Source organism: Ziziphus jujuba, chromosome 3, assembly GCF_031755915.1.
Source record: "Ziziphus jujuba cultivar Dongzao chromosome 3, ASM3175591v1".
In the NCBI taxonomy this organism is placed as follows: Eukaryota; Viridiplantae; Streptophyta; class Magnoliopsida; order Rosales; family Rhamnaceae; genus Ziziphus; species Ziziphus jujuba.
In genome coordinates, this window is record NC_083381.1 from 19859167 (window position 1) to 19877588 (window position 18422).

The 18422-nt window shown below is 32.9% G+C and overlaps 3 protein-coding genes and 1 long non-coding RNA gene across 6 annotated transcripts; 1 reads left to right on the top strand and 3 right to left on the bottom strand.

The window, feature by feature from the left end:
• On the bottom strand, nucleotides 1–1812 carry LOC107422735 (uncharacterized). Its single transcript, XR_009638460.1, has 3 exons — nucleotides 1643–1812; nucleotides 595–702; nucleotides 1–431 (listed from the first exon to the last, which is right to left on the bottom strand). It is a non-coding gene; the product is annotated as an uncharacterized LOC107422735 (long non-coding RNA).
• A 5675-nt stretch (nucleotides 1813–7487) lies between these two features.
• Nucleotides 7488–10792, top strand: LOC107422732 (probable folate-biopterin transporter 8, chloroplastic). 3 transcript variants are annotated; one of them, XM_016032233.4, is made up of 2 exons: nucleotides 7488–8339; nucleotides 9223–10792. In XM_016032233.4, exons 1-2 carry the CDS (start codon nucleotides 7841–7843, stop codon nucleotides 10374–10376), a joined length of 1653 nt encoding a protein of 550 aa, XP_015887719.1. In that variant the 5' UTR covers nucleotides 7488–7840; the 3' UTR covers nucleotides 10377–10792. The 3 variants fall into 3 exon arrangements, with proteins under 3 accessions (XP_015887719.1, XP_024931251.1, XP_048333239.1); XM_025075483.3 differs by having other exon boundaries at nucleotides 8199–8339; nucleotides 9186–10792; XM_048477282.2 differs by having other exon boundaries at nucleotides 8200–8339; nucleotides 9197–10792.
• Nucleotides 10793–10968: 176 nt separating this feature from the next.
• On the bottom strand, nucleotides 10969–13109 carry LOC107422731 (pentatricopeptide repeat-containing protein At1g28690, mitochondrial). Its single transcript, XM_016032232.4, has one exon. It carries the CDS (start codon nucleotides 12999–13001, stop codon nucleotides 11097–11099), a length of 1905 nt encoding a protein of 634 aa, XP_015887718.3. The 5' UTR covers nucleotides 13002–13109; the 3' UTR covers nucleotides 10969–11096.
• Nucleotides 13110–14658: 1549 nt separating this feature from the next.
• On the bottom strand, nucleotides 14659–16317 carry LOC107422734 (transcription factor MYB92). Its single transcript, XM_016032235.4, has 3 exons — nucleotides 16030–16317; nucleotides 15600–15729; nucleotides 14659–15492 (listed from the first exon to the last, which is right to left on the bottom strand). The coding sequence occupies exons 1-3, from the start codon at nucleotides 16184–16186 to the stop codon at nucleotides 14889–14891; spliced, it is 891 nt and encodes a 296-aa protein (XP_015887721.1). The 5' UTR covers nucleotides 16187–16317; the 3' UTR covers nucleotides 14659–14888.
• Nucleotides 16318–18422: the final 2105 nt, after the last annotated feature.

Consider the following 18422-nt stretch of genomic DNA (forward strand, 5'->3'; position numbering starts at 1 on the left):
CAAAAGTGGTAAGATAATTAAATAAATGTCATGTTTATAAGGTTTATCATGTCCACCTTTGTGTGGCACAGTTTCACAGCTTCACATACACCTCGCACAGGTTAGTGCCTGCCTTTTGAGATCGAGAAAGAAGAAATCAATAAATTAATTAAAATTCACAGACATGATCTTACCACTTTGTCAGAAATCTTTTAGCTAGCTCCAATGCTCACCAATCATTCTACTAAAACTACAGAAGGTTTGGTTAGGCTTTGGACCATATGGATCTCTCCCTTTTAAATTTTAATCTTAGATTTCTTTTTTTGGGCAGGAATGATGAACACTGTAGCAGAGGCATTGTCTTTTTTGTTCGAGGACAGTAACAAGACACCCACTTTCAAACTTTCCATCAAGAAGTCCGACTTCAAGCAAACAGTGGCAAGGCTATAGTCCTAACAACAAAATTGATATAAATGAACTGTTGAAATGACTTCAAGCAAGAACATTCATGCTATGTGATTTAAATAGAAAGTACAAGACTATAAGGCAATGTTGATAAATCAATTAAATTACAAAGTTCATATGGAACACCAAAATTTATTCACTCTTTTTTACCTGATTAACAGAAAAATAAGCAGAAAGAAAGTCTAGATATCAGTTGCCCTCTGGATGATACTGGATGATGCCTTCACTTGGGAGCATACAATAGAATTTGGGTGGTAACTGCATTGTAAATAGGTAATATGACACGCATAAAGAAACTGATCAGCGGTTGACACGGAATAGTATGCTAGGAGAGAAGCATTCAAGACATGAAAACCATCCAGAAGTACAACATGATTTAAGGGTAATTGACATAAAACCATATGCTAGAACAAACAAATGATCTCCAAAACCAGCTGCATCAAGAGAAAGGACCCAACTTATTATGCGTATAATGTCCGGATGGTTCAAATTAGATGACAGTTTCACACTCTCTAGCGAATACCCAACACTGAAAGCTTTCCTAAAATATGGACACAGGTATTTTCAGGAAAACTAATTCAACTATTTGGCAGCATGTGTATTACAATATACATGGCTGAACCAATAGCATCATCCTAGTTTTAAAATTTATGCAATTCTCAATGTATTACAAACAAACCATAAGTCAATTTTCCCAAAGTAATAATAATAATAATAATCAATAAGTTCAATTGGAGAACTTATTAAAATTCGAAAACAATGGCAAAAAGAAAAATAAGGAAAGGTATGCCAAAAGACCTACATAACAAGAGTGCTGTGTAGGTGCACACTTGGTTGAAGCTCAGTCATGCAGGCGTAACACTAGAATGGCATATGAATAAGAAAAGTTAACAGATTTCGATAATCAGTTTCACCACTATTATTCAGCTGTTCTTTCATCATCAGACACCAGCTTGCTTTGTGTTATGTAACAGAGAGAAAACAGCGCTAAAAAAGGGATTTTCTTTCCTTTTGAGTGTCTAAATTTTGGTTTTAGAAATCAATGTCAGTCTCTTACTAATCACAAGAACAGGGAATTAGGGCAAAAGAAATCAAAATTGGGACCCAAATTTCTAACGAAATGGAGAAATACATGGAACCACACATGGAAAAATGCTTGAGAGAGAGAGAGAGAGAGAGAGAGAGAGAGAGAGATTACTTGTGAGAACTGGGCAGGTATTCAGAGTTGAAGAGGTCCTGAGAAGAAGAAGAAGAAGAAGAAGAAGAGGCAGTAGAGCCTTGAGGGTCAGCACTGAAACACCTCCAAGATCACCAGGATGACCCCTGTTGTATAAATGTCAAACTGCAATTAATTAATTCAATGCTAAAAGAATATTGTTTTCCCTTTATTAACATTAATCTAAACATTTTAGCCGAAAACCAATCAAGTTTAACAGAAAAAAAAAAAAGAAAAAAAGAAAAAAAAAAAAAAGAAGCAATCAAATTTAGCAATTAAGTTAATGCTAAAAAAAAAGAATATCGTTTTCCCTTTATTTACATCAATCAAAACATATTAGAAAAGAAAAGCAATCAAATTTATCAATTAATAAAAGAAAGAATATTGTTTTTCCCTTTGTTTACATTAAACAAAACATTTTAGCCGAAAATAAATCAAGTTTAACAAAAAAAAAAAAAAAAAAAAAGCAATCAAATTTAGCAATTAATTTAAAAGAAAGAAATATTCTTTTCCCCTTATTTACATAAATCAAAGGCTAACATAAAGAATACCATGAAGAATAGTACAGATACATGGAAAAATTGCTCAATCACAAAGTAATTAAAAAAAAAAAAAGTTTTACCAAAAGATTCTACCATTATTTAGTTTGAATTTTTAAATAATTAAATTTTTTATTAATTTGATATTTAATTATTTAAATATTATTTTAATTATTGGAAAAAAAATAGTTATATATTGAAGAAGAATGGATTGTTCCATATGTTAGAAGTGAAAAGTTTTGAATAGTCACAACTATAAATAGGATTTATTAAAAAAATACAAAGTGAAAAGTTCCATATCCAAAATACAATAAGCATATGGAGAAACTCCTTGTCTATTTATTAAACATCTCTCTACATACAATTACAAGACTCTATAATATTTAGTTTTTTTATTTTATTTTTTAGAGTCTACTTTCTTTAGTCCATTGTTCTTAGTTGTTATTAATTGAATTTTTTTTAAAAAAATTTTTTGATGTCCTTTAATCATTAAGGCATTGAACTTTATGATTATTTTGTTTTCCAATAATTAATATAATTGCCTAAGTAATTTGCTCAAATTACAAGTTAATTAATATAATTGTCTAAGTAGTTTGCTCAAATTACAAATTTAAAGTGGCATGTCTGGAAGTTTGAAGTGGTATGCCCTGGCACATATTTTTTTCAACCTTGGCACACATTTTTTCTTTAAACTGTCGCAAGTTTGATGAACTGTCGCAAGTTTGAAATGATACGCCTGAATATGTAGGAGACAACAGATTGATGGAAAGTTTTCTAACATATTTTTCCAACAAATTCTCTCTGCTTGTGGCTTTATGTGGTTCTTCTTATTGCTAGGCAACAATATCAAGAACTGGTCCTAAAGCTAAAAAATACAAACAACCCTCACCCCTAAATCCTAGACCTAAACCTAAACCTAAAGGCGACGAATGTCCAATGGTAGAAGCGATTTTAAGGAAATGACGATTTGATGGTGATAACTTGAAAATGATGACAACCTTTCGCACTGCAGAATCAAACTTGGTTTCGAGGACACATAGAAGATTTGGATGAGGAAATGACAGAGATGGAGGGGATGGTGATTGGTGGTAAAGAAACGGAGATGGAGGAGGAGAACAAGATTGGCGCATATCTTCTTGAAATTCAAATTCTGTGCATAGATGCTTGGTGTTGGGGACGACGAGATGATTTTGAAGCAGCCATCTCGTCGTCAAAGAAGATTTCAGATTCTTCTAAATTTTTTGCAGAGTGTTTCAGAGTGTTTTGTTGTCGTTGCCAAAAAGACCCTGCCATTTCTTGAATAAGACTTATAAATTTGAAAATTGCATAAAACTAATATATATATGTATAGCTATCTTTTTTTTAGTTTAATTTTTTTAATAAGTGTTTCCGTTCTTTGATTTTTAAGAAAATTTCCAATTATGTTATTTAGGATCATCATTTTTTTTTCATTATAAAATAAAATCATAATTTAAAAGTTGAAAATTTAGTAAAGTTTGATTTCCATCAAGCCCTCTAACTTGTTCCAATTGTCATTCTTTTATTTATTTTTCTATTATTATTATTTATTTTTTTAAACAACTCCCTTTTTAATTAAGCCAATCTTTAGACTCCTATATCCACCATTACTAAGTTATATAAATTATCAAACACCTAATTCTTTGATATATATATATATATATATATATCACCACATAATCATCGGATTAATATATTTTTTCCTCCAATCTCTTATCTAAATGACCAGAATACTAGATAGATTAATATATGCAGCTTTACAATTTTCTCTTGAAGTCGATCAATCTTTCCCCTTTAGTTTTTCTCCTTGTTTTATCTCTAGTTATAATTTATGACATATTATAAAATTACATATGTGTGTGTTTTTAATCATGTCGAATATTTTTGAAAATATATTTTTTAATGGGCATGCAATATCCTCTATCATTTTCAGTTATATATCCAGCATTAAATGTTGGATTTTATAAATAATTTGTAATTTTACATCATTTAATATACTTACGGTTGCATTAAAAAAAAAATCAATTTAAATCCTCGCATACAAGCAGAGAATAAGAAAAGAGGAATTTGTGGTAAAATAAATAAAAAATAAAATATTAAGAAAAGCAAACAGAAGGAGAGGAAAGGAATCCCCGTGTGCTTGCCCTCTAACTGGGCGGTCTAGTTGACCATCGTCGATGTTATAAAACAACAACGTTTTGTACAAAAAGGCTCAAAGAGGCAAATTACAACTCAAACAACCATTAAACACAATTACAAATTCGGAAACAACTCGAATAACCTTTCAACACAATCATATCAAAAAGCCATTCAACATAATTTTAAATTCAATTTGGAGCAAGAAGTTTTGAATATAATACTTTTCCGTCACCAATACTCTATTACCATAAAGTGGCTATGTATATTAAACACATTTTTCAATAGTATCTTCTTTTTTTTTTTTAATAAAAGCAATTCAAAAAATTCATCATTAATTTCTAATGAGTTCTTCAAAGATGTATAAAATGTAAATGGAAAGGTCATCTATATAAAAGAAGAATTAGCTAACACAAAAATGACAATTGAAGGCTGATGTGTTGCTGTAAGTATTGGAAACTTGTAATTTTTGTGAATTTGTCTTCCCATTCTTTTGTTTATTTCTTCTATCTTTAGGAGTTTTCAAAATTTACTGCAACGCATGAGATGAGCTGTAACGGCCCAGTCCACCCGCATTAAGATATTGTCCTCTTTGGTCCAGGGTTTATTTCCTCTCTCCCCTGGCCTCAAGGTTTTGTCAAAACGCGTCTTGAAGGGAGAGGTATCTACAACCTTATAAAGATCGCTTCGTGCCCCTCTCCAACCGATGTGGGATGTTACATGAGCCCTCGACTATGTTATTTATAATGCTCTTCAGCTTTCTTCATAAATGATCTATCCAATAATATTCCATGTCATTGAAAAAAAAAAGAAGATTTTTTTTTTTTTGAATCGTGTTAACCATAGAAAGCTAAACCTAAAATTAAAACCAATGATTAAGACCTTGGTAGATATATATATATATATATATATATAATTACATGCATATATTAGCTTGCTAGCTAGCTGCCTGCAATCTGAAAAATGTTATAAATCGGCTTTGTGTGTATTTTGATTTCTTAGTGCGAACAACAAAAATACTCATTAAACAAATATAGAGGGATCGAAAAAGAAAAACTAGCAAGCAAACATGAAAAATAGGTGTTGCGGCTAAGTGGTAAATAAAGTTCTATAGCTAAAAGACTAAAAAGGAAAAGAAAATAATTAAAATCTGATTGTAACAAGAAAGAAACAAATACATATATATATATATATCACAAATATAATTAATCTCCCTAGTTCTATATGAGATCACTATTACTCGAGAGCAGAATACTACCCAAAAAACAAAATAGAGAAAGAAGAATAAGGAACGACATATTTGGGAATGAGATATTCAAGGCATTCTCATAGAAGACTATATTTATATAGAATCTAATGTATATGTGATCAATATGAATTTAAATATAAATCATACAGTATGTGCGTCCTATAACTCTGTTTGATAGAATATTTTGCATATAACATAACTCTATCCGGTGAAGAGACCTATAATTAAAATTGCAAGTATTTTATTCTGATCAGAACTTTGCATGTGGCTTTAGTAGTCCAATGAAATTGAAAGAACCATGATGTGGATTTCATATCCCTCTAATTTGTTCAAACCTGGTCATGGTCATATTGTTTCACTCTAAACCATCTTCATTGTTAACTAATGAATGAGAATCATGGTTATATTGTTTTTTGGTAGATGATATTAGAAAGAAATTAACGAGCTTTATTAATTTTGTTTGTGTTTTTTCTAGTAGAGAGACAAATAAGGTAACTCATAGTTTAGCTAGATATGCCATTTTTTTTTCCAAAAAAAACAATAATAATAATAATGATACTGAAATTTGGATGGAGGAAGATCCAATTTAGCTCCAACCGCTTATTCAATCTGATTGTTCTTTTATTATCATTTCTTAATAAAATTTTATTTTGTTCAAAAAAAGCCCCGCAAAAATAAAAAGACACTAAATCTAGTAAAATAGAGTTCTTACTGCAATTAAAAGCCAATATTTAGACTCCCATATCCAACATGATTAAGTTATATTAAATTTCAACACCACGTTCATCAAGATTAATATCTTGGTTCTTCTAATCAAAATACCCTTTGTCTTCTGCTTTTAATTACTAGAATGCTAGATCAATGAATAGCCTTTCTTTTGAATTCAAATCATTTCACCTTCACGTGGTAGTTTAGCAGCACTAAATTAATCAAATATCTACATTTGCAGATTTGAAGATATGATTCAAGTTTTATTATACTTTATTATTTTTTGGTAATCCTATAGTGCAATGTCATAATACCAATGTTTATACATGATTATAAGAAAATGAAATAATAATTAAAAAAAAAGGTATGTTTATAATTAGATTCAAATTAGCATTCAACTAGAGAACAAGAATTCTATGAGTCTCCCCCTAATAATTACTAGAATGCTAGATTAATGAATAACCTTTCTTTTGAATTCTAATCATTTCAACTTCACGTGGTAGCTTAATAGAAGTAAATTAGTCAAATAATTACATTTGCAGATTTAAAGATATGATTTGAGTCTTATTATACTTTATTATTTTTTGGGTAATCCATAGTGCAATGTCATAATACAAATGTTTATATATGATTATAAGAAAATGAAATAATAATTAAAAAAAAAAGTATGTTTATGATTAGATTCAGATTAGCATTCAACTAGAGAACAAAAATTCTATGATGATATGAAGAGGCATTAGAGAACTTTAGAAGCGAAAAATTAGATAAATGAATAAACAAAATAGACGGACAGCAGAAGAGGAATTCCCACGCGCTTAGATTCTGGATGTGGGCGGTTCGGTCGACCAGCATCGTACGTCGTTATGAAAAAGCAAGCGAGCAAGCGCGTGCACAACACCTCACGTTTTGTACGAAAAAAATACCCAAAACGGCAAAATTAAAATATGGAGCCGAACATTGTCGTGCAGTCACCGTCAGATCCGCTGATTGGATCACAAATTTGACGTTCAGAAAATCCCCACCTGACTGAGTGAGGACCCCACCTGGGGCCCACAATCCTAATGTATTGTCCCAGTATTCTCGAACCTAGGAGCGCGTTAAAGCGAGTGCACATTTCTGGGCCCTTACCAAATCCCCCAACAAACAAAAGCGAAAACTAATACATCAAAGTGGACAAACTAAACCCAATATCAGAAATCAAAGTAATTCATCAGCTGGAACCCTCTTCATCCTTCTCATCAGAACTCTCTCTCTCTCTCTCTCTGCTGCTTTGCAATGTCGAAATTACAAAACCCACCCTTACATTCTTCTAGATCTCTTCTCTTTTATCACACTCTCTTCAGTATCTTGTTCTTTCTTCTTCTTTGAGCAATTCACTAAGTGGGGTTTTATTATATACTTTGCTCTCTTATCTCATCTTTCTCTTCCTCTTCCTTCTGAATGTGCTAGTCAATACTGCAACATAAAGACCTCATTTTTTTCATTTTTTTTTTTTTAAATTTTCCTTTTTGTTTCTTGCATTTTCTTATCATGATTTACCCATCAATTTCTTGTCAAAATCCATGGATACCAATTACCCCGAAAATCTTAAAACCTTCATTGAAGAAATCTCCCTCTCTTCACTTCAAACCCATCTTCTGTTTTCACAACCGAGATTCAAACACCATTGACAAACCAGAAAAACCCAGAACCGATTTGAAAAATGCAACCTTGTTGGCCCAAGCTCAAGTCTTTTACAGGAAGAGCCAAAAAAGCAGGTTATGTGAAGAGAGAAGAGGTTTTCCCCATGTGGGTAGCCAAGAGATGTTGGCTTTGTGTGGACTGGGGTATTGGGTACAGGGTTTTAGGTGCTTTCCATGGCTGGCTTTGAACTTCCACATGGCTCACAGTCTTAACATGCATCCATCAACCTTGCAGATTGTGCAGAATTCTGGCAACCTTCCCATGGTGGCCAAGCCTTTATATGGAATTTTATCAGATACTCTTTATATTTGTGGTGCTCATAGAATTCCTTATATTTCCATTGGAGGTTAGTTTACTTTTCCATTTCCTTATATCCTTGATATTATGTTATTTTCAGTTTAATACTCTCTGTTAACTTTTTCTTCAATGATGTCGATCATATTTAGATCTGAAGTACCCAAAATTGCAATGTATTCACCTTCTCTGTTTTCCATCAAGTTCTTTTCCCAACCCTTTGCCCAAAGTTTAGTAATATAATATTTTGTTGACTTAACAATTTTTTATCCTCTTTTAAAATTATGTTATACATGCGTTAAGTTATGTCCCATGTTAGAATAGCTTGCTTGATGGTTTTGTTCTTTTATTCTTTCCTTGATTTTGCTTCCTTGCCCTCTTTCTTTTTCTCTCTCTCTCTTTTTCTAGATTTTTTTTCTTTTTCTTACGATACTTGTGATGCTGGTTGTCTTTTTTTCCATGTTCACGAGTTCTTTAATAAATGATTGAAAGTGAAGTTACTGCATATCTTGAATCCCTATGAATTTTAGTGATTTAATTTATTAGTTTTTAAGTTTGTTAAAGAAATAAAAAGGGTTGAATGGAACCAAAAACGATCAGCAAATGGTTTTGGCAACATGTCTTTTGCCAATATATTAGTCAATGACAAAAAGATTGACCATAGTAGATTCGGGAAAGGCAATAGAAATGATACTTTTTCATAAGAAAGGAAAATCTGTGGCATTTGTATGCATGCTATATTTTCTATGTACGTTTAGACTCTTTCTTTTCTGTCATGAATTATGAAAATTCGATTGAAAAGAAATAGTCCTTGTAAGAAGAGATTTAAGGATTCGTCCTGTTGGATAACTTGTAACTATGTAAACGCGATAACTTTTATAGCTGATTACTTGGGCAGCCTAATGATAGGTCCTGATGGAGTCCAAACTTCTCAGTTATTCTGCAGATCCTGTCTTGGGGGTCATTGGCACTGATCCCTGTTGCTGGTCAATCCCTTCCACCCCTTATGGCATGTGTTCTTCTAAGTAATTTTGGAGCATCAATTACAGAAGTAGCAAAGGATGCTCTTGTTGCAGAGTATGGTCAAAAGCACAATATAAATGGCCTCCAGTCCTATGCATTGATGGCTTCAGCTGCTGGTGGAATCCTTGGCAACTTAATAGGTGGATATTTCTTAATGAAAACACCACCTAGAACAATGTTTCTCTGTTTTGCAGTTTTGCTTTCCATTCAGCTTGCAAATTCTTTAAGAACAAGCGAGGAATCTCTTGGTTTATTGGAACTGTCAGATAATGATCTCATGCAAAGTTCAGTCACAGAAAGTACTACAAAAAAGTTATCTGATCTACTGATGGCAATTCATGAGGAAAGCATATACCGGCCTCTTACTTGGATACTAGCTTCTATTGCCATGGTCCCAAGTCTGTCAGCTTCCGTCTTTTGCTATCAAACGCAATGTCTACATCTTGATCCTTCAGTCATTGGCATGTCTAGAGTGATTGGGCAGTTGATGCTACTTTCCACTACTGTACTTTATAACCGTCACCTGAGAAAAGTTCCCATCAGGAGTTTGGCTTGTGCAGTTCAGGTTTTATATGCTGGTTCCCTTCTTCTGGACCTAGTTTTAGTAAAACAGATTAATGTCAAATTGGGGATCCCGAATGAGATGTTTGCCCTTTGTTTCTCCGGTTTAGGAGAAATTGTTGCACAATTCAAGATCTTACCTTTCTCAGTGTTATTTGCCAGTTTATGTCCTCCAGGTTGTGAAGGATCCTTAACTTCCTTCTTAGCATCAATCTTGTGTTTATCATCAATAGTAAGCGGTATTTTGGGTGTTGGATTGGCTTCTCTAGTTGGAATAATATCAGGTGATTACTCACGCCTGCCTGTGGGAATTACTGTGCAGTTTATTGCTGCTTTAGTGCCTCTAATATGGATACATCACTTACCCATGTCACAAGGAATTGCTGAGAAGGAGAGGAAGAAAGGAATGAGTAGAAGAACTCGGAGAAATAGAAGGGTAGGAAGAGTGGTTTTGGGTTCGGTATGTGTATACAGGCGTGAGAGAGAATCTGGGATACAGGGATGAAGAAGCTAAGAACTTATTTGGCCATATACTAAAGAAAAGAACTGCTTTTGGGCTTTAAAAACCAAAGGGAAAAAATGTTCAATTGTTTAAGATAACAATCTTTAAGTACGTGGTAAAACAAAGGGGTCAGAAGACAAAGAAGCAAAGGAGGAAAGGACTCCAAGTGCCATTGCTTTTGTTCATGCAATTAAATTGATAACTTCGATCAGGCTTTATCTTTCAACAGCGGCTCAATAATGTAAATTTCACACAGAAGAGAATATTACTCTGTAAAATGGTTTTAACCTCTTATAAAGGAGGTGATTTTGTTGTACTATAATTTTCTTTTCTTTGTAAAATGCATCTAACAGCAATTTTGAGAGGCTTATGAATACATCCACGTTGTAAGAGAGCACAAGCTAAATTCTTATTTTTCATTTGCTCAGTTACATTTTAATACGTTACCAACGGCGGAGCTCATGCATGTGACAATAATTACTGTGCTGGATCCAACTTGCTTTCAAAAATACATTTAATTTTTGGTTTCTATTTTAACAACAATATTACAATTTGTTTGGAAAGCAAAATACATCAGAAAAGAATTTAAAAAAAAAAAAATATATATATATATATATATAATTTTACATGTAGTACCAATATGTTCTCACAAGGTCAGATGATTTAACACGATACTGAAAAAATGCCGTCTGTCAGCTGTCCTGTCTCAAAAGAATCAATCCCTCAGCACCAAGTAGTCTGTATTGGAGTTTCAGAATCAGGAGAATGGCTAGGTACTTTCATTGCCAATATGAGGCAGTCAAGCATCTCATAGATTGAGTTTGAACAAGGATGGGCCTTATCCGCAACATAGAAACAATGAGTGGTGCTGTTAATGCAAATCCAACTGCAACCAGGTTCCTTCCTCAGACCTCTTTCTTTCATCATCATTCTTAGTTTAGCTACAACATCCCATTGCTTGGAAGAAGCATACAAATTTGACAGTGAAATAAAATTCGAAGGGCTTTCAGGTTCTAGTTGAATAAGTACTCTATAAGCTAGGTCTTGCATCTCAGAATTTCCATGCATTACAGAAGCACTAACAAGAGCTCCCCATACACTCGGACCAGGTTCTACTGGCATTCTCTTGATAAAATGTAATGCTTGATCAAGCTGACCTGATCGGCCTAACATATCAACCACACAAGCACAGATCTCAACTGTAGGTTCGATTTCATATTCACCAACTGCTGAGCTAAAAATTTTAAGGCCTTCATTTACCAATCCCGATCTGCCACAAGCAGAAAGAATCCCCACAATTGTCAGCATGTCTGGTTTAATACCAAGCAGAACCATCTTATCATACAAGGAAACAGCTTCCTCACCCCTTCCATGTAATCCATATCCAGAGATCATTGAACTCCAAGAAATGGCATCCTTAATGAAAGAACCATCGCCAAACACTCGCCTTGCAAGATCCAAGCTTCCACACTTAGAATACATATTGATTAAGGCATTACACAACGAAACATCATGATACAATACCTTCCTAACTGCAAACCCATGAATTTGTTTCCCAGTCATTAAACTAGCATGAGAGTTACAGGCAGGCAGGACACTAATAAGTGTTACTCTTTCAGGTTCAGTTCCATCTTCAACCTGCATCTTGCGGAAAAGAACCAAGGCTTCATCTGATTCTCCATTCTGTACGTAACCATTGATTATTGCTGTCCATGTATAGATATTTCTACATTTCATTTGGTCAAATACCCTTCTACCAACAGAAACTCTACTATTCTTCATGTACATATCAATTAAACTACAACCCAGATGAACATCCCGTTGCAAATTCAAATTCAATTCATTCTTTACAATATAGCAATGAAGCTCTCTCCCATGATTCAAATTCCCGAAATCGCCACCACACAAAGGCCAAACACTTGAAATGGTAAACCCATCAGGTTTCAATCCATCACTCTGCATACATTTAATGATTTCCCACACTTCCTTATCAAATTTATGATTCCTACAATCCACATATCCTGTTATAAGCACATTCCACGAACTCACATTTCTCCACGGCATTTCATCGAACAGCTTCCTACATTCATCAAAGTTGGCACATTTGCAATACATTGACAGTATCGAATTGGAAACAACAGTGTCACAAACAAACCCAAATCTAATACACTTCCCGTGAATCAATTTTCCAGCAACGAGGTCCCCGACCTCGCTGGAAACTTTCGCTACTGTCGCTAGCGTATAATCATCCGGTAACACGTTACCATGGCACATTTCCTTAAACAATTCAAAAGCTTCTTTTTTCGCTTCATTTTTCGCATACCCACTGATCATTGTGTTCCACAAATACACATTCTTGAGCTTAACCGCGTCAAAAACGAGTCGGGAATGAGTTGGGTTTCCACAGATAGCGTACGCGGAGATGAGTTTCGTGGCAAAGAAAGTGTTTTGATCGAACCCATGAGTGAAAACCCGGGCATGGGATTGTCGGATGAGTTTCAGAGACTGGTGGACGATCGAGAGCTGAATCAAATGGAGAAGATGATGAGGCGGGTCGAGCACAGTGGCAGAACTGTAATAACGGGAGGTTAGGAGGGTAAAAGTTTTTCTGTGCAAGCGGAAGTTCATCAGATATTAGTTTGAATCTCGCGGGAAATTCCTCTGTCAGAAGACAATTCATATGGAACGGGTGTTTGACTTTTACTAGAATGATTGGCTACCGAGAAAATTTTTTGGCTTTTGTACTTGGGAGGATAATAAAGTCTTTTAGCGACAGAAAAATAAAAATCTAATTTTAAGGTACAAATGTACAGCAAAAGGTACAAGGAAACGAATAATACAAATTTGTTTTTTAATAGAGATATGTGGAAGTTTATCATTTTTGGGTGTTAATTCCATTCACTTTTGCAGTCAATCAGCTACATATTTTAATCAAAATCTACCCAATTAAATACAAATAAGTGCCTTCCTCTAATTCAAATGTTTTTAATAAACAAGAAATTTGCAAGGGAACCATACAAAATATTCAAATTAAACTACATAATGGAGGATGTACAAAAAAGAATATGAATATTTTCTGTTGGCAAGATATTTGATAATATTTTAAAATATCATTTTTGCATCTATTTTTAAACTAATTTTGGAAAAATAATAGTAACTAAGTTCTAAATAAACGCTACAATAATTAATCTGGAATGATTTTCTAAACGAATTTGAAGTTGGTAAAAATACCCCCTTATTGACCAATAAATTTTGGCCCTCAATTATTATTCTATTTCTTTTGAACATTTTTACTGATTGACGTATCTCACAAAATTATAAATAATAATAATAATAATAATAATAATAAAAAACATAGATTAAGGTCCCAAAAACTCTCCTTCCCTTTTATTTTTTTAAAAAAAAATCATTTTCCTTACTAATCAAGCTTTTGGTGGGAAAATATGGATCTTAAAGTCAGTTTCTAAAAAAAAAAAAAATTCCCTGTAAAGCAATATTGAGCTCGGTAAGGGGGAAAAAAAAAAACAAACAAACAGACAAACACCTACAAATATGTATTTTAACAACCAAAATTATTTTGAAAGCCAAATGTAACTTTTAAAAATCAATTTTTATGTCTGTAATGAAGTTTTCTTTTCCATGAGGTACGAGATCATTGTTCTAGAGTAACAATAATAAAAAAAATGGATTTTTAATTTTTTTATTTGTAAGTGTAATGAACATGTGAAGTCATGTCATATATACATAGAATAAATGAACTTAAAGAAGATAAAATCTTTGTATATAAAAATATCTATATATAGCTATGAGTATCTAGCTAGTTTTTATCTTGATGCAGAATCAATGATTTAAATAAAATTAATTAATATAAACTAAGACAGCAGTCATTTATCCCTTACTTTAGAGAAGCTTAAAGAATATGACGACAAAGATATTAACTAAAGAATACAACTTTAAACTAGTTTTTATAAATACAATCTTCCGAAAAAGTGTTCCTTAATCATGTGCTTCCCTACAAGTACTATGCAAGTGGCTTAATTTTAATCTGCCAGGTTCCACCCCTTAGCCCGCAGTTTAATTAATTGCTTGGTTCCATTATTGTTATATATATATATATAATGTTTAATTTTCTCGGAAAGTGCAAGAAATTAATTATGTAGGAAAAGAATCGCTTGTTCAGAAAAGAAAAGCATCAATTCTCCAAGTCATTTCACGGATGTTTCTTCTAAAATTTTCCATGAAATTAACAAAAACTGAACTAATCATAGATCATTACAATTCCACATGCAAAAATTGGATGATTTATTAGGAATTTAAAGTTCAGAAAATATATAGCACGCTCGGATTGCACCATTCTTCACAACCCAGATTTAAGTTTCTTACACAAATTGCATAATTCATTTCCATGGCCTCTTGACTTTAAGAGCCAATTTTTTTTTTTTTTTTTAAACCTTCACATTAAACTAGTAAAATTAAACTAATTAAACAAAATTATTAGTAGCAAAATTAAAAACCTCAGCAAAAGGGCATGACTAAATTGTGCACGCTAGCTTTGCTAGTATTTGCACAGCAAGTTGCAGCAGCTGCATTAAAACCCCCATGGACATCATCCAAGTTCCACAGACCATCCCAAAGAATATCATCATTGGAAGTCTCAGGCACAGAAGAAGAAGAAGAAGAAGAACCATTATTGCCATTGATCATGGAATAGAAGAAGCCAGCCTGTTGATCCTGATCACCTGTGTGAGGGTATATGGTAGTCCCCAAATCTTGCTTTATAATCATCTGAGGCTGATTATTGGATGGAGGGGCTTTGTGATCAATATTCTCATCAAGCAAAGCCATGATCCTTTTCAAGTCCATTTGGTTCAGTTGAAAATATTGTTGCTGCTGCTGCTGCTGCTGAAATTGTTGTTGTTGCTGCTGCTGCTGCAATTGCTGCTGTTGTTGCTGCTGCTGCTGCTGCTGCAGATGGAATTGCTGTCGCTTCAAAATGCGAGTTTTGGCCTTTTCATTTGAATCCGAACTGACTTTTGCTTTCTTCTTAAAATGAGTCCTCCAATAGTTCTTAATCTCGTTGTCTGTCCTCCCAGGTAAGCTTCTAGCAATTGTGGACCACCTGAACAATGAAATTTTTTGTTTTTTTTAACACTTCTTTTAGAATTTTTTTTTTCTTTCTTTGTTAATAAAATAACTTAAAAAACAAAAAACTTTGTTTTTATTTACCTGTTTCCCCATCTAGCATGAAGCTCTAGAATTATGTTTTCTTCATGTGGAGTTATTTGGCCTCTTTTTAGGTCTGGCCTCAAGTAATTCACCCACCTCAATCTACAGCTTTTTCCATTCCTTTTCAATCCTGCATAGATACAAAGAGAGAAAGTTTTTCAGCCAAAAGAACGTCCCTTATATCACTAAAATAAGACTAGCTACTTATGGGAAAGAGCAATTAGAATTCAATTCCCTAAACCATCTTTTGCCCCTATTGCCTAGACCAAATTCTTGGCCAAAGAGCAAATCTCTAAATCTAAAGGGTCTAAATTCCTGTGCCTCTTTCTCTTACTTCCTAAACCCCTTTTGGGAACCATTGAAAATTGTAGCCAAAAGAACCTATTTTTGTCAAATAGAGTACTTTTTGAGTGTTTTTTTGTTTAATTACCTGCAAGCCGAGCCACAGAGTTCCATCTTCCTTCACCATGCAATCGTACATACTCCATAAGCAATCTATCTTCCTCAGCAGTCCAAGGTCCTTTTCTCCAACCTTCCTCTTCTATTATACCCCAACCCATATTGCTTGCCATCGCTCCCCAATACATGTAAGACAAACACACAAAGGAAATAGCAAAAGCCAAAAGGATTTTTTTTTGTTTTTTTTTTTTTTTCCCTGTTCTCCCTGGTAATGCTTTAGCTTAACTAAGGTTAGGGTCTTCCAAATTCTATGGCAAATTGGGGTTAGTGTATGTTGCATATTTATAGTCTGCAACAAAGCTTCTGCTTTTTCCTATCAGTCAATTTTATGTCATTTTCAAATCATCCCTATCTTTTCTACTGTTTAAGGTACGGGCTATCTTTTCAAATTTTCCATCACCAATTGTAAAGTGACCAAAATATACTTTGCACATTATTTTTTCCTATTGAATGGTCTAAACGGTCTAAGTGAGTGTTGTACAGCCCATGTAAATCTGTCTTCAATATTTGAATCTTGACCCTTAATATGTGATCTTATACAAAGATTTTTTTGAATCAAGTGGTACATAGTAGATGAGGATAGTGAAGAGAATATTGAATCAAACAAGGGTATTTTGGGTAAGTAAAAATCTGTTAAGGCATTGGGTGACATGTTGTAACCAAGTATCTAAATCTATGTGTTTTTATATTTTGGGATTCCCTAGGGGACAAAAGAGAAAATAAGAATCATATGGGTTAGTGCCACGTATTAACTAGGGCTAAATGCATTTGGACACTAAAGAAGCATAGCCCTTTGAAGCATGACCTAAGAAATTGAGTATAAAAAAATTAAAAGTTGGGTGGTGGAATTTTTTAAGTTTGAAAATTACAGTTGGACCAATGAAATTTTACCATCTGTTGGATTTGATTACTTGTTTAGGAGATTGATTTCATGTAATCACTATAAAATCTTAATTAAATATTAATTCGTCAGATGCCATTTTGGGCGTTGGAGGTATTAAAATATTGAGGGCATTGATGGTTTTCAATGTCAGAAGGGGACACGTGTTTGTTTACCTGGACATTTTTAGGAAATTATTGTGCTTTGTAACCTCCAGAGGCATGGATTTTTCATGCTATCCATGCTAATTTTATTGAATATGATCAATTAATGATCATGAGATGAGATACATACTTTAAGTGTGTTAAATTAATTTGCTTGTCTTTTTACACTTTCTTTTTATTTTTATTATTTTAGGATGGTTTTCTATTAACTTGAAAAACTTGGCAGATTATAACATAATCTATACAAAGTTTTGGCATGTTATAATTTTATTTTTCTTTTACAAAATACTAGTTTTGAAAAAAAAAACTTATATATTCACTGCATCAATACATTAGTGAAAAGATCGATATTGTTTAAGTTCATATTTTAAATGTAAGAATTTTTATTTTACATGATATTAAAGAATGGGATGCTACTTGTTTTCATTTCATAGAGGAGAGATTGGTGGGAATAAAAGAACAAAAAGTCGCATAAACAATTTTTTCTTGGAAAAAGAATAAAAATATATAAGCAATTTTTTTAGTTTAACATATATAAAATAACTTTAAGCTTATGTAATACAACTTTTGTAAGCTCATGTTGAACTGTACTCCTTCATTAATCTGTGTAACAATGAAATTTATTTGAAAGTAATTAACTATATAATTTAAGTGCCTTGACCAGTCTATTTTTGCTGACCTTTAATCAATTACATAAAAATAAATTATTTTGAAGCATTAATTTGCCCTGCTTTTATCTTCTCCTGTTCTGGTTTTGGGGTGTGTATATATATATATATATATTAAATAATAATTTAATTGATTATAATTAAAAAAAATATTTTTAAAATTAATATAATTAAATTTTATCAAATAAATTGGTAATGACGTGTATCAAAACTCTCAAACAAATCCAACTTTGATTGTCATAGTATCAAATCGGATTTCCAAACAATTATTTTATTTACCCAGGACACAAATAATCCGTGTTTAGTACGGATAATCAAGAAAAGTGAGAAACCTTAAAATATTTAAGCTGCTGAAGCTTTGTTTAACAGCTAAGCATAAGGTGCTTGAAAAGCTATAAAAAGAGGATCTCATGTTGGTACCTTATTCTATAATTACCTTTTCTTTAATCTTTTGTATTTTTCTTCTTAGCTAGGGTTGTCTTTTCAAAGCAGATTAGGATAAAAATTTGGGGATGATGTGGGGTTTCCCAAGTACCAATTTTCCTTACTTTTTTTATTGAAACTCCATTTGCCCTTTTGTTTGTTTCTTAATTGGAAGGGAATGTTATGTGGCATTTTATGTACTTATTTGTGCTTCTAGAAGGGTTAGTAT

What these genes read in the sequence shown, in the direction of transcription:
- LOC107422732 (XM_016032233.4), top strand. Translation starts at nt 7,841, where the DNA reads ATGATTTACCCATCAATTTCTTGTCAAAATCCATGGATACCAATTACC. An exon ending in TCCTTATATTTCCATTGGAG is followed by an intron (nt 8,340 to 9,222) that starts GTTAGTTTACTT and finishes CAAACTTCTCAG; the next exon opens with TTATTCTGCAGATCCTGTCT.
- LOC107422731 (XM_016032232.4), bottom strand. Translation starts at nt 13,001, where the DNA reads ATGAACTTCCGCTTGCACAGAAAAACTTTTACCCTCCTAACCTCCCGT.
- LOC107422734 (XM_016032235.4), bottom strand. Translation starts at nt 16,186, where the DNA reads ATGTATTGGGGAGCGATGGCAAGCAATATGGGTTGGGGTATAATAGAA. An exon ending in CTCTGTGGCTCGGCTTGCAG is followed by an intron (nt 15,730 to 16,029) that starts GTAATTAAACAA and finishes GTATCTATGCAG; the next exon opens with GATTGAAAAGGAATGGAAAA. An exon ending in CATGCTAGATGGGGAAACAG is followed by an intron (nt 15,493 to 15,599) that starts GTAAATAAAAAC and finishes TTCATTGTTCAG; the next exon opens with GTGGTCCACAATTGCTAGAA.